The sequence below is a fragment of the Pseudorasbora parva genome, chromosome 9, assembly GCF_024679245.1.
Source record: "Pseudorasbora parva isolate DD20220531a chromosome 9, ASM2467924v1, whole genome shotgun sequence".
Lineage (NCBI taxonomy): Eukaryota > Metazoa > Chordata > Actinopteri > Cypriniformes > Gobionidae > Pseudorasbora > Pseudorasbora parva.
This window is the reverse complement of record NC_090180.1, coordinates 46,331,820-46,355,654: the sequence shown is the minus strand read 5'-3', so window position 1 is coordinate 46,355,654 and position 23,835 is coordinate 46,331,820. Positions and strand designations below refer to the sequence as shown.

At 36.5% G+C, this 23,835-nt stretch overlaps 1 protein-coding gene across 3 annotated transcripts in view; it reads left to right on the top strand.

Annotated features, from left to right (window-relative positions):
- Positions 1-23,835, top strand: part of eps15l1b (epidermal growth factor receptor pathway substrate 15-like 1b) — a 54,103-nt gene continuing 30,268 nt past the window's right edge. For all 3 annotated transcript variants that reach the window (XM_067452842.1, XM_067452841.1, XM_067452843.1), the window contains exons 1-17: positions 1-89; positions 2,791-2,832; positions 3,011-3,100; positions 3,183-3,230; positions 6,871-6,966; positions 7,488-7,553; positions 7,641-7,766; positions 10,512-10,571; positions 11,105-11,377; positions 12,077-12,237; positions 12,435-12,591; positions 13,421-13,492; positions 13,816-13,901; positions 14,826-14,898; positions 15,802-15,963; positions 18,886-19,083; positions 20,332-20,481. In XM_067452842.1, the coding sequence (XP_067308943.1) occupies positions 63-89; positions 2,791-2,832; positions 3,011-3,100; positions 3,183-3,230; positions 6,871-6,966; positions 7,488-7,553; positions 7,641-7,766; positions 10,512-10,571; positions 11,105-11,377; positions 12,077-12,237; positions 12,435-12,591; positions 13,421-13,492; positions 13,816-13,901; positions 14,826-14,898; positions 15,802-15,963; positions 18,886-19,083; positions 20,332-20,481 (1,887 nt within the window). In that variant the 5' untranslated portion in view covers positions 1-62. The remainder of the gene's footprint in view (positions 90-2,790; positions 2,833-3,010; positions 3,101-3,182; positions 3,231-6,870; positions 6,967-7,487; positions 7,554-7,640; positions 7,767-10,511; positions 10,572-11,104; positions 11,378-12,076; positions 12,238-12,434; positions 12,592-13,420; positions 13,493-13,815; positions 13,902-14,825; positions 14,899-15,801; positions 15,964-18,885; positions 19,084-20,331; positions 20,482-23,835) is intronic.

Sequence of the window (23,835 nt, the reverse complement as noted above, 5' to 3'; positions counted from 1 at the left end):
TTGACATTGGCTGTACGCGTTCACTAGACTCCTCCTGTGCGCGTGCCCGTGAATCAGGAAATATGGCGGCGCTCACTCCACTCAGTCAGGTAATGACTTCAAAAGTTTAATTGAAATAAAAATCTAAGCTACTTTTTTCAGAGGATTTCTCTGAATTATGTTCTCTGGGTGTATAAATGCTGTTACGTTTAACTTGGTTTAGTATAAACGCACGAACGGCGGTTTCTCGCGCGGTTTTCGGTTGATGTAAGCTAATATTTCTCATTGATTCGTTTCATTTTTGTCTATTATATTTTTCCGATGTACATTAATTGATTACTTGCCGATATGCGCTTTCAAGGACGCTATTTTGCAACTTTTTGACTTTGTTTATGTCGGGACAGCTGTTAGTGTGACACCAATGCGAAACTGATACGAAACTGCTCAATCTTTAAATGATTATTGTCAGGGACACAGCAGTGAATTTTTCTGAATTTTCTTCAGAAACATTTGTCTGATGTGTAATGCTAGCAGTCAGTTTGTTTACAGTTTCTTTTAAGAGAAAAAACCCTTGTGTTTTAATCGTGTGACGTCATCGACGCCCACAGGAGCCCCGGCCCCCCGCCCTTCCGTTACTGTATTACTAAAAATTAATAATATCATGTACACTGTACAGTATACATCATTTTAATTACTGTAAAAATCACATGACTGTAATCGATTGCCAATCATCAGGGTGAACAATAACAATGGCAAACACAAGCAATAGTTAGACATTAGGAGGAGGGGGAAAAGTGGCTTTTTTTATGGAAATAATGTCCCAATAAAAATATTAATGGTATACAAATACACGTTTTCTCCCTTTTCTATGGTCCAAACTTGTTTTTGACAAACGTTATGCTGTTCACTGGCAAGTTCATTTATAATAGTAACGCTTTACCAACTTTTCTCATTAACGTTAGTTAATGCATTAATTAATGAGCAAAAGATTTATTGCATGCAGTATTTATTAAGCTGTTCATTGTTAGTTCATATCAGCTCAGGTTTATTAAATAATACAATAACATACAATTTTTGATTTTAATTGTGTGTTAAAGGGCTGCACGATTAATCGAAATCGAACCGCAATAGCGATTTAGGTCATGTGCGATTATGAAAGCTTAAAGGCTGTGATTTTAATTAAATAAATAAATGCTCAGTGTGTCAGCGAAGAGTGGCTCTGTGATCAGTAGTAAACGCTGCTCCGTCTGAAAGACTGCGAGTTTGAGTCGCGTTTGAAAAAGCAACAGGAGTCAAACATCTTCACAAACTAGTGAAGCGTTCATAAACCTGTTCAACAAAAGACAACGTTTAATAACATGTTTTAACTCACTTCATATCGTTCGTCAGTCGAGTGTTTGTGAGCTGATGTGGCTTTTCATCACAGAATGAGGCAGACGATGCATTATTTTATAGTATTCTATACAGTGATGATGTCAATCAGCACTGCATTATAATATACTTTATTATTATGAAAATATTTATTTATTAATATTTATTTATGCTGAGCTTCACATAAGGGATTTCCTGACGAGCATCATTTACTTCTCTAATGTGGCAAATGTTGCGTTTTCCCTTTGGCCTTTAGTATGAATTAAACTTTTGAGTAATAAATAAGAAGACAAATAATACTTTATAAGTTAAAAAACGTAATTAACTTAAAAAATAATACATTTCTAGGACAATCCATGTTTTACGTTCCCCGTCCCACTTTCAGAAGTTGTAGCGATGCTTCTTTTCCCAGAAAGAATATGAAACGAATAAATGGTATCATTCTTAGTTTTTAAATATAAAATAAAAATAAAAAATTTAAATAGATTTTACACACTAATTACAATATCGTATCGCATATCGAATATCGCATTATTTAACAAGGTATTGCATATCGCATTTTTCTTCAATATCGTGCAGCCCTACTAAAGACATAGGCCTTAAGAAATTGATATCACAGATAAGCAACACAGATTTTTATTATATATCTCTGTGTCATTATTCCAACATTATCTTCATAACTTACCAAATAAAAAGTTACTCTCTTGTCAACATTATAGCCTGGTGTGAGTGCGGCGCACTCTCTTCAGGCCTACAGGTCACGTCACAGAAGGACGTACACTCAAAATTAATCGGGTCAGGATGTTTACGTGGTGGAAATTTTCATTTGATCGGTTCAAGAAAAGGTTTATCCCACCCTTTATAAACCGATTACAATTTCATTCGGTTTGGGCATTTTTATTCAGTTTGAGGTGTTAATATGGAGCGTTTTCATTCGGATTAGGTTTTTAAACCGATTACAGTGCTCCTAGGCACGTCACATTAAACAGCGTCAAAACGGCATTTATTGTTTGAATTTCATTTTGAAACTCGGATTTGTTCCGCACGTAAAACAAGTCGACTGTTAAAGATAGCATTCGGTACACACATGCACCAAACCGAAAGCCCTGTACCAAAATGTATGCCCCCAACTCAAATGCATCGAATATCATAAAACAGCGCTGCTTTACCCCACATACGCATGAGCCGAAGAGGCAGAAGCGCTCGTCTGCGGCAGAATAAAAGCTCCACCAAATCCAGTCATCATCAAGTTACGCTTTTGTTTTGAATAAGCGACCTCTAGCGGTGAAAAATTACATATTGTGCCTTTAATAAAGGCTTTAGTATTAAGGTATCAAAGCATTTTCGTTGTTAGTTAAAAATAAAACCTTGAATGAAGTGTTGCCATTGTGCTTATAATGTAACTGTACTTATTATTAATTTTCTTTTATATTTATGCAGCTATCAAGTGGAAACCCTACATATGAGAGCTTCTACAGACAGGTAAATTAAACTTTTACTTACTGAAAGGGATGAACCTGTATAGAAATTTCAGGAAATGCTGTTTGAAATGGAATTGATGAAGCCCATCAGTATAATATCAATATATTATTGGCTGATGCTAATCATTTTGTTTTGATCTTTATTTCCTGACACTGATGTCCTGTTGTGTTTGTTGCAGGTGGATCCAGGAAACACTGGGAAAGTGGGCGCTGTGGATGCCGCTCAGTTCTTGAAGAAATCTGGGCTTTCAGACAGCACATTGGGTCAGGTGAGAGAAAATAAACACTGAACATCTGAAAGGCTTGAGATGCAGCGCTGAAATGACTGTGTGTCTTTGTCTGTCTTTACAGATCTGGGATCTGTCAGACCCTGAGAGAAAAGGCTACTTGGATAAAAAGGTAAATCCCATTGATTGATGTCAGAATATTTGCAAATGATCTTTGATGTCATGTTTATATAGTTTCATATCAGCCCTTCATTTGTTTGGAGTCTTAATGACTGTTTGTACAGTTTAATTGATTGAAAGTTTTATGTGCATGAAAGCAAAATTTCTACATTTAATCAATAAAAAGACAGTTAGTGCATTTACATGCACGTTCTTAACCCGATTATGCATAATAAGCCAACAATGGTTTTCATCATGTAAATTAGGGCTGGGTTTCGATTCAAATTTCAAGAATCGATTCGATTCCGATTCTCAAGATCTTGAATCGATTATCATTATTCGATTCGATCCGATCCGATCTTTGAGATTTAGATAAGTGTTTTTAAAGAAAGCATTTTTTCCAGCTGTTACCTGAATTGCAGGACTGTAATTATGCAACATATTGTTACTATTATTATAGACATTCAACTGCAAATTAATGGAGTATTGATGGTTGTAAAGAACAATCCCCCTTTCAGAGTGCTCTAGTCAGCGAACGCGCGCTGTGGAGAGGGCGTGTGCTGTCATGACAAGGCAGCCATTACAACTTCCTTGGCATTAAGAGCGCGCTGCAGTGAGAACGGCTGTGACGTAAACCGCGTTCTCGACATATCCAGCAGCCCGAGTTCACTCGTCTAACTTAAGCTTGGAACATACTCTACAAGAACAAAGAAATTGGTTCGTTTTCTCGAGGTGGCAAGAACAGGAACGAAGTTCGTTCCGGCAGTACATTCCATACTTGACGAGAAAAGCAGGTGCCAATCATCTGTGTTTCTCTGCATTAACCCCGCCCACATTATATGTATGACCAATCACACAATAGTTCTCGGACACCTGTAAGAAAAAAGTTCTGCTCAGGCGATGTGTCGAGAACAAGCTGCGAGAACTCCCGAACCAGGGCTTCGAGAACAAAATGACGTCATTTTGTTCTTGCAGCCCTGGGAGTGAGAACTTTTTTCTCTATTCTTCCGGAGTATGTTGCAGCCTTTACTCTAGTATTCTCTGGAACGAGAGAAGAGGAAGAGTGAGGAAAACTTGGTCTGTCCGCGGCGCTTCTTTAGCACGGCGGCGGTATAGTGACGAGAGCTTCGGCTTGAGTTTGTTTACCTACTCTAGTATTCTCTGTCCGCGGCGGTTCTGGAGTTTTCAAAGCTGCCATGTTCGTTGTTTTAATGTCCTTCCACCTCGCGCGCATGCGTGAATTCAATGACGCGGCAAATTAAAATTCACAGGGAAAATGTAGGCCTATTATTAAATCAATCCTCTGAGTTATGGATCGATCTCTGTAATCAGATCGATCCGATTACAGATTGATCTAATTAATATGAAAATCGATTCAGAATTAGTAAATCGTTTTTTTTCAACACAGCCCTAATGTAAATGGGTTTACCCATTTTCCTTTATCAGAGTAAAGTCATAAACGGCTTAAGCATAGACGGATCATCACAGCGATATTTTTGCCCTTTACACCAGAAAGTAAATGCATCTACCTGATTTCTGTCAGCTTATTTAAGTGCACATGTGTTTTATGTGACAGGAACATGTCTAGAGACAGAGCAAGCATTTGTAGAAAATAATAAAATAATTATATAATAAAATAAAATAATTTTGGGCTGCCCTTCACTCTCATTATAAAGCTTGGAAGAGCCAGGACATTTTTAATATAACTGATTGCTTTCAGCTGAAAGAAGAATATCATACATACCTAGGAATACTTGAGGGAGAGTAAATCATGGGCTAATTTTCATTTTTGGGTGAACCATCCCTTTAATTGTAAATATCACAATTTTAGTAAGTGTCAATGATTGGGAGACTTGGACATTTTATTGAAAATCTGTAATGTACAGTTGAAAAACAGCCATGTGTAAATGTTACCCTGTGGCTGTTCTAGTAATGATATAATATAATGATTATTATATGAAAACGTGGGCAGAAATAAAATCCATTCATTCTGTTTAACATGAAAAGTAGGAAAATTTGGAGGGGGATTTTCGATTCTGAACAGATACCTAAACAAAATAATATTTAATTTATTACTAGAGGTTCTGACAAACTTTTACTTGCTCCGATATATTTAAAAATGCCTTATTCATTTAAATAAATTATTTAAAAAATCAGCTTGAATTAAAGGGATAGTTCACCAAAAATGAAAATTACTCCATGATTTACTCTCACTAAGGTCATCCTAGGTTATGACATTCTTCTTTAAGCCGAAAACAATCAGAGTTATATTAAAAATGTCCTGGCCAAGCTTCTTCCAAGCTTTATAATGAGAGTAAATGGCAGCCCAAAATTTGAAGCTAAAAAAGTGCATCCATCCAGGGATTAATAAAGGCCTTCTGAAGCGAATCAATGGGTTTTTGTAAGAAAAATGCCCATATTTAGCACGTTTAGCAAGTAAAATATGTAGCTTCCGGTGGACCGCCTTCCGTATTCAACTTATGAAGAAAGTGTCCAACATCGTCCTTTTTTTGTACGTTCGATAGGGATGGCGTTCTGCCGGAGGCTAGATATTTGACTTTATAACGTATTAAATATGGATCTTTTTCTTACACAAATGCATCGCTTTAATTCACTTCACTTCAGAAGGCCTTTAACCGCTGGAGCCGTGTGGAGCACTGTTATAATGGATAGATGCACTTTTTTAAGCTTCAAATTTTGGGCTGCCCTTCACTCTCATTATAAAGCTTGGAAGAGCCAGGACATTTTTAATATAACTGATTGCTTTCAGCTGAAAGAAGAATATCATACATACCTAGGAATACTTGAGGGAGAGTAAATCATGGGCTAATTTTCATTTTTGGGTGAACCATCCCTTTAATTGTAAATATCACAATTTTAGTAAGTGTCAATGATTGGGAGACTTGGACATTTTATTGAAAATCTGTAATGTACATTTGAAAAACAGCCATGTGTAAATGTTACCCTGTGGCGGTTCTAGTAATGATATAATATAATGATTTGTATTCACTTTTAAGAAGTGTATTCTATGAATGTCTAATCATCTCCGGACGAACACATTAATTATTATTTGAATGATCACTCAGTGACACCATGTGTTGCTGTCTCTGCAATGATTCACGTCATTTGATATTTACATGCAATGCAAGGATTCCTCAACTTTTTTGTCAAGTTAATAATAAAGGTCAATAAAAACATGAATTCAATAATAATAATACAATAATAAAATTCAGTTCATGGTTATCTGATGTCTGTCGGCATGACATGCAGGTAAACAAATAAAATATGTTTGAACCTTTTTTTTTTTGTAAGACACAGATCAGATCTGAACATTTGGGATGTTTATTATTATGACCAGATTCCAGTCATGTACACAAATAATCAGATTTGGACTGACAATGTGAACGGCAGAGATGGTCCACTCGTACATATATGAATGGGAAAACTGTTATGCTCTCAATCGGCTATAGAAATGAAAACATTCGCTGAATTTAATTAAAAGAGCATCATAATCTGGCTGTAATTGGCATAAGTTATTTGCAATTTTAACAAATAAGTTCACATCCAAAATGTTCTCAGGCTCTACCTTCATTATGAGTTAAAGATCTGTATGAATGCAGTTGATTTTGAGTTTATCTGCAATCTCTATTTAGGGTTTCTTTACTGCCCTGAGGCTGGTGGCTTCTGCGCAAGGAGGAAGTGATGTCAGTCTGAACAGTCTAGGCCAGAACACACCCATCCCTAAATTTGTGAGTATTTGCACTTTGGATATGCTTAAAGGAACACTCCAATGTTTTTAGAAATAGGGTTTATTCAACTTCTTTCCTACATTTAGAAATGTGGAAGAATGCATTTTTGTCTCAGTGCATGCATTGTTTTAGTTCGCTAGCTTAGCTAAGCATAATGAATGGAATCCTATGTTGCCAGCTAGCATGTCCCGAGTAAAAGTGATCCAAAAACAATGCATTTGCCCACATGTTGGAAAGAAGTTGAATAAGCCCTATTTCTAAAAAAGGTAGAGTGTTCCTTTAATGAAATTGTGATCCACATACGTTCTTAATAGCATGTGTAAAATGAAAGATGCTGTGAACATTTGCTTTGTGAATAACTCCTGATTGTGTCACATCCTTAAAATTTCCCGAATCATGGTAAGTCAGTTGAATAGCTAACGTTGACAGTTAATGTGTTTGCATGCTGATTTGTACATCTTTCTGGTTAAAAGCTGCTAAATCAACACATGTAAATGTCCGTGGCGCTGTGTGTTTTGCAGAGAGACACCGCCAGCCCGTCCCTGAACTTCACAACCTCTGCTCCTGATTCCATCTGGATAGTGAAGGTACAGAATTACTGGAATTTGTGATGGAAAATTAATTTATGCGACAAGGCTTCATTTTCTCTTCTCCATTGTGTTTGGCTTCATCAGCCGGAAGATAAAGCAAAGTATGATGGGATATTTGAGAGTCTGTCTCCCATTGGCGGGCTGCTGTCAGGTGATAAAGTGAAACCAGTCCTCATGAACTCAAACCTGCCTCTCGACGTGCTTGGAAAGGTGAGTGTCGTCATCACTTTGTAATAGGCCTGCACTGTTATAGACATTTTAGACCAATAGCCTATTCATTTCACTGACATTGTATGGATTATGGTATTCTTAATGCATTTTGAAACATGCATAATGTCTCTGAAAGATGTTTTCAAAGTGATGATTCGAGCTGTATATGAGCTGTAATATTTTTCAGAAATCACAACATATAAACAACATTATAATGTGTTGCATCATCTGATAAATAATCATAAGAATAGTTACAATACATTACAATGCTTACCTAGCCTGACAAGCCAGACCCACATCAAGATGTTTGGTCTGGAAACTCACCATTGACGGCTCAATGAGGGGCGGATAAACGGTTGTCTTTCAAACTCCCTCTGCACGCGATAGGATAGCGCTACACCAACCAGAGCAACGAAGGTGAATCGGAGCTTGTTGATAGATTAAACATTCGCCGTATCCGGTCGGCTAAACTCAGAACACATCTTCCCTTTTTAAGAATGACTTCAGTGCCGCTCTTTGTTCTTTTCTCAGAGAAAAGCTTAACTCCAAGTCTTCCAGAGTCGCGTTCGAAGCTGATTCGAAAGACTGCCCCCGTTCGCCAGTTTCTGTGTTTACTAGAAGCACGCAAACGCAACTCGGCCGTCGTCATTATGGCCCCGCCCGCCGACTCTATACACGATGTGATTGGCCCGTCCAGAGTGAGGGGAATACAGCTCAGAAGGGTATTGAGAGTTGCTAGACGACACTTGCGGGCAGATTAAATTTGCTGCCGCTAGGGTGTGTCTAGATTTCTAGGCTAATGCTTACCTATTTGTAAAATGCATTATAACACCAAATTAAAGCTGGAAGCAGCGATGAAAGGGCTCTCGCACCCAGAAAACGTTGAATAGTTCATAATTATCAGGAAAACAGTGAATTGTGTGCGACATGCATTTAAGCGGGTAAATATAGGGAAATATGGCAACGTCACTTCGATGTGCCACACTGCCTGTTGCCAGCATGTGACGCTATGACTGCAACTGAATATTGTCGATGTGTTCAGGCCGGGACTCTTATAAAACATGTGAAGTTTGGGGCAGATCGGCCAATGTATGACCAAGTTACAACAGCTTCCTGTTTCATAGCGAAACAACGGAATTTGTCAGGCTGCCTTTTTCTTTTCTTTTTTTCCCCAATTTAACATCAACTGATTAAAACTGTTGGAGGAGTTTGTAAAATTATTTGGCCTAGAAATGGCAATAAAAAAATATAAATATCTGTTTTCCTGTTGGGGTTTCAGATTTAGCTCCCAGGGACTTTTTTGTAAGTATTGAGCTGTTACATGTGTGTTCTGAATTTACTATGTTTGTGAACCGTGCTTACTTAAAAATTTAGTTTGTGGCACTATCGAGCCATTTTGCCACACCAAATTCTGAAACCCTTATCAGACATACATTTTTGCCACTTCTGACGTGTGTGCAACGTTTTTGAGAATAATAGAATAATATTGTTCTTTTGATTTCAGAGATTAATAATAACAGACCGAGCAGTTCCACAATGGTTCTTACATCATTAATGCTCGGGTCCTTATGAAGCCTGCATTTAAAATACATCATAAAGCTATTCTTAGTGCACTATAATGCATGCATATTGCCTTATAATGTGTTGTATTGTCTCATAAATAATAGTAACAACAGAATGGCTGTTTAAAAGCAGACTTAACTTTTTTACATAAAACAGACACTTATAATTAGACCACTTATAAATATTATAACCACATTATACAGCATACTTTGTTTTTGTCAATTTCCTTTAAGCCACTCATAAGATGTAGTAAGATACTGTGCAGATTTCAAGTAAACAATGTCAAGATATGACACTTGAGAAAGTAAAAGATAGGTAACTTGTTACGATTATTCATGAGATGATGCAACACATTATAAGTACATTATAAGGCACTAAGAATACCCTTATGATGCATTATAAATGCAGGTTTTATCTGATGTTATAATGCATTGTTCTCCTAAAGGTTATAACCACAAATAGTTAAGTATTGTAATGTATTTTAACTGTTGTTATGATTTTTTATCAGATGATTCAATACCTTATAAAGTTGTATATAATGCATTAAGAATACCCTATAATGCAATAAAAATACAGGCTTCATAGAAAGTGTTATCATCTTGGTATATGTTTGTTTGGTTTAGTTTTATAAAAGGCATTTCAAATTTCAATCTACAATTGGATTCAATTGAAATCAGGCATATAAACATGAAAATAGTAGAAATTATAGGTAACTATGGGTAAAATAATGTCTTTTTACTTTAAAAACACACTAAAGTTGAAAAGCTTTAGGTCAAAGAAATTATATTTTATTCCACAAGAAGGCATTAAATATTTATAATAATACAAGAGATTTCAAATAAATTCTTTTCTTTTGAACTTGCTTTTCATGCAATAATCATGAAGAAAATATGAAGCAGCAAAACTTTTTCGACCTTGGTAATAGTCAGACATGTTTCTTGAGCAGCAAACCGGCATGTTAATGATTTTTGAAGGGTCATGTGACACATAACATTTCTGACGTTTGTATAAACATGCATACATATACAAAAAGTATAATAGTAAATGTTCTAATATTGTTTGTTCCAAATATAAACTATTTAGATTAATGCAGAATAGAATCGATTAATATTTGACATACTTTGTAATGTTGTTTAGTATATAACTGAATGTTTTTTCAGCTTTTATCTCTCTGTTTTGTAGATTTGGGATCTCAGTGACATTGACAAAGATGGGCACTTGGATAAAGATGAGTTTACAGTGGTGAGTCAAATTATGCTTCAAATAAACATACCACTTGATGTGCTTTTATTACTAGTACTTTAGTGATGTGATCAAACCTTATTCACACTGCTCAATAGATAATAAAGTAAGTATTTGTGAATATTATTATCTGTAACAAGGAGACAGGCCCCTTGTTGAAAAATAATAAAACAATATTGTCAATGCCCTACAAATACATTTATTTTTTTATTCAAACCCAGAATAAGATATTTCTTATCATTTAATGCAGGCCAAAGCACACAGCAATGAGAGGTAATCTTTTTAGAGAGGAGAGTGCTTCAAAACTAAAACAACAATGCCATTGTGTGTTCATTGAAGGGACTGCAAGCAATAATAGCACCACCAACTGGCAGCAAGAAGTGTGTCACTTTCAAAAATGCCTTGAAACACCATCTTATTTTCACCCGATTTACTTCAAACTTCCTCAGTATAATGTCAAAACATGGCAGATATAGACATATGAATGATTGCTTGTCTGTAGGATAAAAGCTCACATTATTTGCTCTTTGCAGGTGATGCACCTGGTTTATGCAGCCAGAGAGAAGGAGCCTGTGCCATCCACCCTCCCTACATCTCTCATCCCTCCATCCAAACGCAAAAAGATTCCAGGCGCTCTCCCGGGATCAGTTCCTGTCCTTCCCTCTAGTCCGTTCCTCCTGATGGATAACCTGCGGCCCGTGTCGGCACTTTCCAAGAGTCCTCTGGGCAGCAGCACAAATCTGTCTCCATCAAACTCATTCAAGCGCTCCACCCCGACACCACCGCAGCCTCAAACGCACACACAGGTGAACACCAAGACGGTCGTGCTTGTGCAACACTGTCCAACTGCATTCTTATCAGCTCCTGGAGCTGTAGTCTTCATGTGTTTACTACATGATAATGCATAGTGAAAGTCTGGTTTGGCATGATTTGCTACATTATTTAAGAACCACGAATTAAGTGAGTTGACCAAAGTGACCAAACCTGTACAGAACCCAAGAAACTCTCTAATGTTCTCCTTCAAATTACTTCCATTTTACTTTAACGGCAGCCAGGTACCATAAAGCATTGAACCATTTGAGATTTAGAGACTGAAGTTTTTGTCTTTAAGCCATTTTCACAAAAGTGTGAGTGTGTTTTGAAAGGAATATTTGTTTTTTTTAAATTTAAAATAATTATAGTTTGTGAAACAGCCTTGACGTCACATGGCTCATTATAACAGCAGTACATGCAACTCAGATAGTTTTGTTACAAATTTAAAAAATAATAATTTAATAATAAATACAGATTCTGCATCCATTGCCTCTCATTGAAACTCAGGGCTTAGAGAAATTACAATATTTCCCCTCATAATTACGACTTTGTGGTGACATACATGTGCATTCAACTCGTACTTGCCTTGTGGGATACACTGTGCTCTGTTTGTATAATAGATGCATATAGAAAATTCACATAATGCACTTTCCAAAAATAGTCAAATGTGATTCAAAACGTTTTCTTTGCAGCCGTCCTCAGATCATTGGGTGGTGCCAGCGGAGGACAGAGAGCAGTACGAGGAGATCTTTGATCTGGCAGACTCTGATTTTGATGGCATGGTTGGAGGAGGTGAAGTGAAGGATATCTTCATGAACTCTCGGCTGCCTCAGAGCGTCCTGGCACACATATGGTGAGATTAAACAGTAAAATGCAATCATATTTACAGATCAAGTAAAGTCATTCACAGTCTTTTTTAAACCCATTCTTTTGCAAAATGAACCATTTGTATTCTTGTCCAACAGCAGTAGGATTTATGATATGTTGCACATTATCTTTCTTTCATGCATGTGTTCATATAAGCATAACGTCTGTTGTTTTGGTCTGCAGGTCGCTGGCGGACACTAAGCGCACCGGCAAACTCACCATAGAGCAGTTCTGTCTGGCAATGCACCTGATTCAGGAGAAAGTTAAAGGAGTGGACCCTCCTCAGAGTCTGACCCCTGACATGATACCGCCGTCAGAGAGAGGAGCTGCCAGTACACCTGTGAGTGGGCGGCATGCACACATGTATGGCATGCATCCAAACATGTTATATGTATATGAATTAAAAGCAGGATCCCTTTAGCCTCAAGGGCTCCTAATTTGTTATGATAATATATATATAAGATCCTATTGGTTTATCCATTAATATTAGCTAACAATGAGCAATACATTTGTTACAGTATTCATTCATCTTTGTTCACTGCTACTAGTTCATGTCAGCTCAGGTTGTATCTGTTGGTCTAGTTAACAATTTGAACCTTATAAATAAAATACAAATACTGGCAACACTTTAGAATAAGACTGGGACATGACTAAAATCCTGTCATTGGGCCCTATCATACACTCGGCGCTATGCGACACCAGCCGTGACACAAGTGTTTTTTGCTAGTTCCAGCCTGAAGCAATTCTCATTTTCACATTCAGCTCCACGTTGTTGAAATAGCAATGCATTGGCGCATCTGTTCCCCCATGGGCATCTGGTCTGAAGATGAGACTAGATGAGACTGATTGGTTTATTGCATGTTACGCCCAAAACGCACCCATGACTCATTAAGAGATGAGGGACGACCCTTTTGAACCATGTGCCGGGCACACCAAAAAATTTTTTCCATCGTTAAACTAGCAAAAGTGGATTTGGACACGCTCTTAAGTACACCTGCACCATGTTGAAATTACCATTAACTAAGATGAACAAATGCTGACTTTAGTTAACTAATGTTACCATTTCATTTATTACATAATATAATGCATATTTTTGATAATCCAGATTATTCAATGATTTACAAATGAAAGGTACTGATCGTGTTTTTATTTGTATCTTAATGATCCAGATTGTCTCTGGATTCACACCGTCAGTCATGTCTGAATTGACCCCGTTGACCCCATTGTCCAGTCTGAGCAGGGTAAGGGATGTGTGATGTGTTTGCTGTGTTCATTGATTGACAGCATGAATTGCAGAGAGAATAAATTGTGTTCGTAACGTCCTTTTGACATAATCTGGATTTACAATGGTTTAATTGCATTTCTGAATGGGATTCACATGAACATGAACTGACATATTATTTACAATAAGACTGATTATTTAAGAACGTAAATGGAGTACAATTAGATTTTTTATCTGTCTTTATGTTTAAGCAATGAGTGCCATCTAGTGCTCATGGATGAGCACTGCATAATTATATTCTTACTCTAGACAACTGTCTCTTACATAACATGATTTTTCCAGGACAGCAGTAGTTCTGTTGGTTTGGTTGAGCTGACGGGAATCAAGGATCTCGATGACATCAACCAGGAAATCTCCCAACTGCAGAGGTCAGAGAGTTTATAGATGGTGAATTATATGCTACACATAACCATATACCTTGCATTCTGCTAATCACTTTATTATTATAATTTTATTTATATCAGGTCACAGTTTAGGATAGGCAAGGCAAGTTTATTTGTATAGCACATTTCATACCATATGGCAATTCAAAGTACTTTACATAGAAATGAATTAAAAGTGGTAGCATATGCATGAGAAAAAAGAATACCATGTGGACGAATAAAAAATTAAAAACAAGCATAGTTAAAACAGTTAATAATAATACAAAAATATATATAATAATAACCAAAGATAAGAACAAAGTTAAACTAAAACAATTATAAAAAGAATAAACCGATAAGATAGGGTGCAATCAGTCGGATGTACAGTGGCACAGAGCTCATTCAGTAAATGCACAGCTAAACAGATGTGTTTTGAGTCTGGATTTGAATGTGGCTACTGTTGGAGCACATCTGATCTGTTCAGGAAGCTGGTTCCAACTACGGCTGGCATAATAGCTAAAGGCAGACTCTCCTTGCTTTGAGTGAACTCTTGGTATTTCTAACTGACTTGATCCTGCTGATCTGAGTGATCTGTTGGGTTTGTATTTAATCAGGATATCTGCAATGTATTTAGGTCATAGGTCAAATTCTCCCCATTAACTAAGACGTTTGCCTCAATAAACTCTTAATTACTGCTTATTAATAGTTAGTAAGGTAGTTGTTAAGTTTAGGTATTGGGTGATTAAGAAATATGTAAAATATGACCATGCAGAATAAGACACTAATATGTGCTTTATACATACTAATAAACAGACAATATCCTAGTAATATGCATGATAATAAGACTATTGAGAATTGGCTCTAAACTAAAGTGCTACCCTTATTTTACATTTTTTTCTGCTTTTTTTATGTGCATTGCTTGCTTCATAGTGAGAAACGCATATTAGAGGCAGAAATCAGACAGAAAGAGGAAGTCCTCCGACAGAAGAACGGTGAAGTCCAGGTGAGGCTGATCTGTACATCATACTAGAGCCCTGCACGGGCCTCAAATCTAGGCCCTAGCCCGGCCCGTGTCCAACAGCTTATCAGTCCCAAAGTCCGACTGGAGCCCGTGGTTTGTTTGTTTTTTCTTATGAGATAATTGTAATTGTTTTAAAAATCTATAAAAAAAGTTGATGTTTAAAATATATATATTTTTTTTTTACCATGGTATCGACTTTGGTATCAAGTATCATGTACTTTCGGTGGTATCGGTACTGACTACTAGATTTTTGGTATCGTGAATCCCTATTTTGAACCCTGGTGTGCACCAAACATGTTTTCTCATCATGACACACACTGCATTGCTGTAATAAAAAGCAGACCAATCCGATCGTGAATGTATCCCTATGCCTCTTAGGTGCATTAACTAACTTCAACTTAAAATACATTCGTTACAGTATTTTGTTTATCTTCAGACACAGTTTAAGATATTTAATATTTAGTCCAAGAGCGTATGTAAGTGTATGCACACTATACTGTCCATGTCCAGAAAGGGAATAAAAACATAATCAAAGTAGTCCATATGTGACATCAGTGGGTTAATTAGAGTCTCTTGAAGCATCCAAAGTACATTTTGGTCCAAAAATCATAAAAACTACGACTTTATTCAGCATTGTCTTCTCTTCCCTGTTTGTTTTGAATCCTCAAATAAAGATTCAAACGGTTGTGAATCAGCGTATTGATTCATGATTCGGATCACGTGTCAAACTGCCGAAATCACGTTACACTGGCGATCCGAATCATGGATCAATACGCTGATTCACAACCGTCATTAATGACATCTATTTCATTTTTGGGTGTTACAAATAGCTCCTCCTGCTCTTACGTCAAAAGTAAAGGTGGATAAAATAATGATTCTGTGCAGGAGGTGCAGAGAGACCTGGAGCGTGAAAATGCCGGTCTTCAGGAGTTTGATCACCAGAAACGAGACGCTCTGGATCGACTCAGTGAGATGGAGCAACAGAGAGCCAAGCTGGAATCAACGCTGGATGAGACCAAGAACAGATGGCAGGAGGAGAACGCTAAGGTAAGTCTTGTTTTTATATGAGTTGATATAGAATATAGCGTCTGTTATCAGATATTCAGTAATGCTTGACGCAAAACAAGAAGTCATATGGTTTTAACAGTAAAAAAAACAGTTAAGCAGTTAAAAAAAAACATAATATGCATAATAGGGGTGTGAAGAGATCTCGCAATACTAAACTGTTGAAAAGCGCCTCGAATCTGACAGAGGGTGAAGTTAGGATAGAACAGGGGTCTCAAACTCAAATTACCGATGGGCCGCTGGAGGTAGACTCTGGGTCAGGCTGGGCTAGGGATGTTAACCGATGACCGTTTGACCGATGGTTGACCGTATCAACGTTAACCGATCAAAGTTGTCGGTTAAAAAAAAAGTGATCCCTAAATTATAGACAGTGGACTAAACGCTACTGCAGTTAGCCGTCTCATTCCAAAATCTTTTTGTGTGACGTGAACAAATCCCTCACACTCAATTTTTCATAACTCGGCTGTTTGTACTTAATAAACCAATAAAAACATTTTGCGCGAGGTCACAGCATTTGGGTTTGCGCGCTCACAAGGTTTGCAGAAAGGTTTAAACCGGCTAAAACACTCGAGGTTAGAGCCAGAGCTGACGACAGTATGAAGTGTCATTCCGCATAAGATGGGCTTACATTCGGAAATATATTACATCTACATTTCAGTGGAAACGCATAAGGTGATCATCATCTTTCTCTTTATTATTGTTAGCACTACCTCGATAAAGCGGTAACTCTTTGGAGCTGTCATTTTCTTAAATGAGCCGCGGCAATGTTTCAAATGAGCTTATAGCACTAGACAAATGCCTTTATTTTCAACGCAATCACCTTGTACACAAACCATTTCGAATCTAAGGAGCCATTTGTTTGTCAATTACAAATCAAAAAGAGCACAACTGATCCAATCTTCTCAATCTTTATTATTAACAGTTCTTCAACATGAATGGTTCATATAGGCTTCTCTTGCTTACTCGTGTTTTTTTTATATATTGGCAACATATTTTTGAGATTTTTGGATCTGGTTATTCTTCGTCCTTCGCACCTATCTATTACCAACAGGTGTGTGATCGTAATTTTGTACTAATAAATATGCCCAATAGAAATTAAATCATTATGTAATACTTTTAAAATAATAAACTAATTCAAAGCAAGGCCATAACCAGGTCAAACAAAACATTGAATGAAATTCTAGGTCTAATTCTTGTTGGGAAATAATAAATTTGGGACTATTTGCAAACAATGTTTGCATTAATTGTCGTCAAATATATTATTAGTCCCGAGATTATTCGCATGAGTGAATAAATATGTAGATCCGCTGCTTATATTTGAGTTCATCAGTGGTCTAATAATAGACTTTTAGTAAATCGTCTCAAATGTTCACAGCTCCAAACCGCTCATGTAGTTTTCTTCATTAAAATGTTCATCAATTATTGTATATTAAGAGCATTGGAAACGTTGCATTTTGTGTGTGTTTAATTTAGTTTTGTGATTTCACCGGAAAGAATAGTCTCTCTCCGCAACGGCATTACACGATAGATTGACAAAAGAGAATGTAAATCCCGCCTACTTTGATTTGATTGGCCATTTGAGCGCCGTTACACCACATTAATTTCAACTGTCTGATCAGCCTCTGTTCATGTCAATCACGCGGTGTCAACCAATTATACTGCATGAGAAGGCCGAGCTAACTCTCTCAAACAAACACACAAAGTGAGGGAAAAAGCGCTGCACACGCAACAACGACTCCGCCAAAAATGGTTTTCAGAGCAACACGCGGGCCGCACTAACACTAAACTTTAATGTCAAGTAGGGAGCGACAAAATATCATCCTGAGGGCCAGGCCGCAAGTGGCCCGCAGGCCGGGAGTTTGAGACCCCTGAGATAGAATATGCCAATGCTGTGTTTACATTAAGCCTCCACTCTAGTTTAGCTTTTTTTAGAAATAAAAACATGATAATCAGAACAGTCGCTTTAAATCCATCAGCTCAACTAGAACGAGCTGTTCGAGTCTTGCGCAGCACTGATCACGTGACGAGAAGACGAGTGTGTGCTATGAGTGTGTGTGTTGCGTGTTAGCAAAGGACTCGCATTGAGTGAGTTACGAGTGTTTGTTACGTTAGTTGACTAGACCGTGGCGGAGGATTCGTTGCGCAGCAGAAGCACCAGAGTTACGTTTTTTAAATTCGGCACCACCTCTCCCTATTCACAGAGTACACACAATCGCAAAATTTAAAGTGAAAGTAAAAGGGAACATGCATTCAAACGCTATTCTTACAAGTTACTGCTGTTTGAAAGCGGCTCCCTGAGGCATGAGAATATCTTCCGATATTACAACTATTTAGTTTCAACCATCTCTTAGCTCTGTATTATGCTTAAAGAAAAAATTGGTCTCTATTTGCACTTGGAATATTGAGTACTTTGATTATGGTTATTATTTGCACTTAAAATCTATGATTAATTTGTGGGAAGGAGTTCAGTTAGGAGGTCAAAAGAAGCTCATGTGCAGTTCTACGGTCTGAAGAGACAATCATACAGGAGAGAAGCCAGTCAGTTGAGGTTTTGGTAAAACCTTTACAGTGCTTGTTGTCTTTTCCTGCATATGATAATTCATTCTCAGGAAGTAGAAATGAAATTACATCATGTATTTGTATTTTGTACATGTATTTGTACATGTATTTTATCATTGAGGATTTCTTAAAAATACTATGTAAAAATCTTGTCTCGTTCTTTTGAACCCAATCTTGTGTCTCATCTCTGTTCAAAGATCTCTGCGGATCTTTGTTGGCCTATTGGCCAAATGACGTTAAATTAAAATGTCTACTTAAATGTCTACTTCTTTACCCCAACAAAATTTGATGATTCTTTAATATAAATTACTGAATAATTGCCATTTATATGTTGTGTGTGTGTAGATCACATCGCTGCAGACTCAGATCTTGTCTCAGGAGTCAGACATGCAGACGCAGGAGAAGGAGATGAGCAGAGCGAAGACGGACCTGTACTGTCTGGAACAAGAGGAGCAGCGTCTGGATGAGAGTCTGCGTGCTGGAAAAGCCAAGCTTGACAGCATCCTCAAACTGCTCAAAACATCGCAGGACGAGATGGACCAGGTCACTAAAACCGAACATTCTGGATACATGTGGCCAAAAAACGGATTTTTTTGGAAAATGCTAAAAAAAAAAAAAAAAAAGATTATTTTTTTTGTATCATTTTATAAGTACTAGTGCTGTCAATTGATTTAAAAAATCAACAAATTAATCACACATTTTAATCGCACCTAACATTTATTTTTATATTGTAATAAGTTTACTCTTTAAATGAATGTAGAAACAACATAAAGACTAGTATTTAAGTAGCCTTAAATATTTGTTTAATGGCATCTTTTATGAATGAAAGCCAGTAGTACTGATACCAATACTGCTACTGATATATTAAATATTAAATAGATTTTCCCTCAATTTTAGGGCAAAACTGCCATTTTGGCATCTTTTTTTTAGTTTTAGTCCATGCAAGTGCTGTCTGAAGCAGCTTTCTGTGCGCACAATTGTGTGTGTTTGTCACACAGACAGGATATTTACAAAAGCGTGCCAGTACCGCACTGAATTCTCTTGCGTTTCAAGCTTGAATGGTTTAAAAGCATTCGCATGAATAAGAGCCTTATCATATAATGTAACGCTAGGCAAAGGATTATGGAAAGAACTGATGCTGCATTAATTGCTTTAATTATTTTAACAGGTTAAACTGATTTATTTATTAACAGCTCAGAAACTACAATATCCCATTTCAGTATATCAAAATACACCTTGCATTGCATAGTGTAAAAATTTACTATCAATGAAATCTGAACATCATTGTTAATTAAATCCTTCTTTTTTAAAATTATATTTAAATAACAAACATAAATATTTTATTATTATTAATAATTGAATGCATTTATTATAAATAATTTATTTATTTTCCTATTTATTTATTTATACTTTAGTTTATTAATTAATAATAATTTAATTTAAATGTTTTTATTTATTTTTAATATTTTAATTCATTTATTATTATTAATTGTATTTATTTATAATTAATTAAGTAATTTATTAAAATGTTTTGTTTATTAACAGCTCAGAAACAACATCCCATTTCTGCATATCAAAATACACATTGCATTGCATAGTGTAAAAATTCCCCATCAATGAAATAGAAACAACATAATTTGTGTTACCCCAGGGCCCAGATACCTGAGATTTATTTATTGAGGTGTATGTGTAATATTCTAAACTTCTTATTGGCAGTACCTGCAGTCTTTTAAAACTTACTAGACAGATAACTTTTAAAGTGACGTTTCAGTTGTGATCTTGTTCCCTCAGACGCGCAGTGAGCTCAGCGAGATCCAGGACACCCAGCGGGAACTTAATAAGACTATTGAGCGCTTCAGCAAAGCTCTCAGCGACGGCACGACCAGCCTGGCCGAACTGGACCAGCTCATCGCTGAGGAGAGCTCCAGCATCGATACCAAGGTGAGGAATCACGGCACGCTTCAGAAATGGAAAAAAAGCAACAGAATGAACACAAAGTGGTCTGAGACCACATTCCTACTAAAGTGAACCGAAACGGATCCGAGTCCTCTTTTAGGTACAGGGACAGTGTGAACGTAAAGAGAACTGGGTCTTTTTTCACTTGGTTAACTTCTTTGTCCACTTAAAGGAGTCTGAGTTCGGTTCTTTTAAAGAGGACCCAAGTGTAAAACACCCTGATTTTCAGATGTACAAAACAGATGTACAGTATTAAAACAATAAAAGACCTAATATATTTCAGTTGGAGTGCAATGAATCTAAAATATATGAAAGTTTAATTTTTATCATTACATTATGGAAAATAATGAACTTTATCACTATATGCTAAATTTTTGAGAAGGAACCTGTATGTTGCTCCGCAGAACTTCAAGGACATTTTCAAGGTTCTTTCAACATTGGATTATATCTTCCTGGTGGTCTTGAGCGAAACCAAGCAAAAAGTAACCAGGGCTGAATCCGAAATCGCACCTCCATACCCTAAAATATAGGGCATTATTTGAAGGGACAGCCATTTGTAGTGGTGTTCCAAATCATAGTGGACGTTATCGAGTGCACTCATTCGATCATGTATTTCTGATGTATATTAACCCGCTTGTATTCGTTCACTCCTTCAAGTGAACTGTATTAGTGGACTAATTTAGGGAATAATGAATGATGGTTTTGGGGATGATTTCGTACTCAGACTAGGTGTGCCTTTTTTTTTAGCTGGTCTTGAAATGAGTTTTAATCCGTCAAATAAAATTGTATCTTTAACATAAGTGTTCTTTGTACCATTACATCCTCATTATAAACAAAGCATTTATTTATAGGATTAGTTCACTTTAAAAGGAAAATGTCATGATTATTTACTCATCTACATCTTATCCAAGGTGTCCGTGTTTTTCATTCTTCAGTCAAAAAGAAATTAAGTTTTTTGAGGAAAACATTCCAGGATTTTTCTCCACATTATAGACATCTATGGCAACCAAAATGTTGAAGGTCCAAATCACTGCAGTTTAAAAGGAAGGGATTCAGAGGCTCTGACCGATCCCAGACGAGGAACGGGGTCTTATCTAGCCAATGCATATGTATCTGCGGCTCGCCACTGATCACGCAATCACGGCGGAAAGCTCACGCTAGAAATAGGCGGAAGTACCGCCCAAAGTGAACATACGAAGACGAATACAACTGGCCTTTACCAAAAAACACTCCATCCTCAACCTCAAAATTGTCCGACATCGTTGCTTTACCTTTTTTTGCTAAAGGATGTTTGTATTACGCCCGTTTCACACATACTCCGTCTGCAGTGCGTGTTGCGTTGCGTATGCGTTGCAGGAGCCCCACGCCCTGTTGTGCTTTCACATATGCTGCGTTTGCAGTTCGCAACTGATCCGCTGTTGCATACCACAAACACAGCATCTATTCATTATTTTTTATTTAAAATCCAAAAGTTTTTACTGAACATGGCTCGTCAGAATTGCAATTATTTTTTTTACCCTACTCTTTCATAGAAGTCAGGTTAACGTACTACATAAACAACATTTTATTCAATTAATTTATTCATATATAGGCTACTTTAGATTTAGCTCACACAAGTGGCAAAACATTTAAACATAGGTTATAGCCTAAAATCACAAACATTTTAAATTAGAAACTTACAATAGGCTATTCAAAAACAGCCGACTCTCGTCTTTCTTTCGTTTTTAAAACCTTTTAAAAGAAATCCTGCAGGTCATAAAGAACTTTGCTTTTCACCTCCAAGAAAGTACGAGTGCTCTCCATTATGGCACTTTTTTTACCTAAATGTCAGGTAAGGTGTCGTTTCCTTGCTTAACTTGAGAAAAAAAGCCATGTGTTGACTTTGAAACAAGAGTATATTTTTAATTATATGCATCTGTGGTGAAATTACTAGATTTTTGCGTCAGTACATCGTTATTTTAATGCGAAAAATGTTCTAATTCAGTCGTTTTAATGCAGCAACGCAGCGCAGCGCAGCAAAAAATAGACTCAGTACGAAAACGATCTGTGCACTGCTGCAGACGCAACACACCTGAAACGGACTGACGGACCGCATCCGCGTGCAGTGGTGAAAGCTGTAATCCGTTAACATGGGTACGTAAAAAAATACGCACCGCACACGCACTGCGTTAGTCTTCGCACGAGCGTGATTACTCAATCCATGACACGTCACAGAACGGAGCAAGATGAGCAATGTAGGTTAAAAAGTATAATCATTAAAAAAATGTTTTTTTAAATTACTTGATGGTTTGGCTAGATAAGACCCTATTCCTCTGGGATCGGTCAGAGCCTCTGAAGCCCTTCCTTTGAAACTGCAGTGATTTGGACCTTCAACATTTTGGTTGCCATAGATGTCTATAAGGTGGAGAAAAATCCTAGAATGTTTTCTTCAAAAAACTTCATTTCTTTTCGACTGAAGAAAGAAAGACATGATCATCTGGGATGAGATGGGGGGTGAGTAAATTATCAGTAAATTTTCCTTTTGAAGTGAACTAACCATTTAATCGAGCTCCTCCAGAGCAAGACATCGATGAATAGTTTTACATCACAGCCCACGGCATTTTATATTTTCTGTTTTTATTTTAATTTTAAAGTAGCTGTCATATTTTTATTATTTAAATATTAAAATCTGAACATCATAAATAATTGTTTTTATTTAAATCACATTTTATTTTTTAATTTCATGTAAGTAAACATCTGATTTTGATAAAAATATAAAATATAAATATTTATATCTAATTTCTTATATGTATATTTCATTTTATTTCCTCTTTTTGAACTAATGAAAATGATTTTAATAGTTTTAGTTTAAAATAATAGACACTGCCATTGACTAAAATATGCTATTTTGGAATAAATTTAATGATTAAGGAAGAAATATGTATTGAATTCAAATAATAATTTGTCAAGACGAAAACTGACTAAAGTAAAATTGCAATTAAATTTGTTTCCATTAAACAGTCCTCATGGGAAAAGTGCCATGGAAAACCTGGAATTTTTAAATGGCGATTTCCAAGCAAAAAAAAAACCTATAAAATATGTATTTGCTAAAGATGTCTCTGTGAAACAATTTTTCCTTATCCAGTAATATTGAATGGCTGGTAAAATCATAGTGAAAAGGTTTGGAAACTGTTTAGTGTGTTTCCTGTAAATATGTTTCTGGTTTGTTTATACAAATTGAGAGGTAAAAACAAAGACCAAATATTAATCGCTTTGATTTTTGGAAATCACCTTTACAGCAATGCACCTCTATTGGAAGTTGTATTGAACCTTGAATAATTCTAAATAATGAAGGAAATT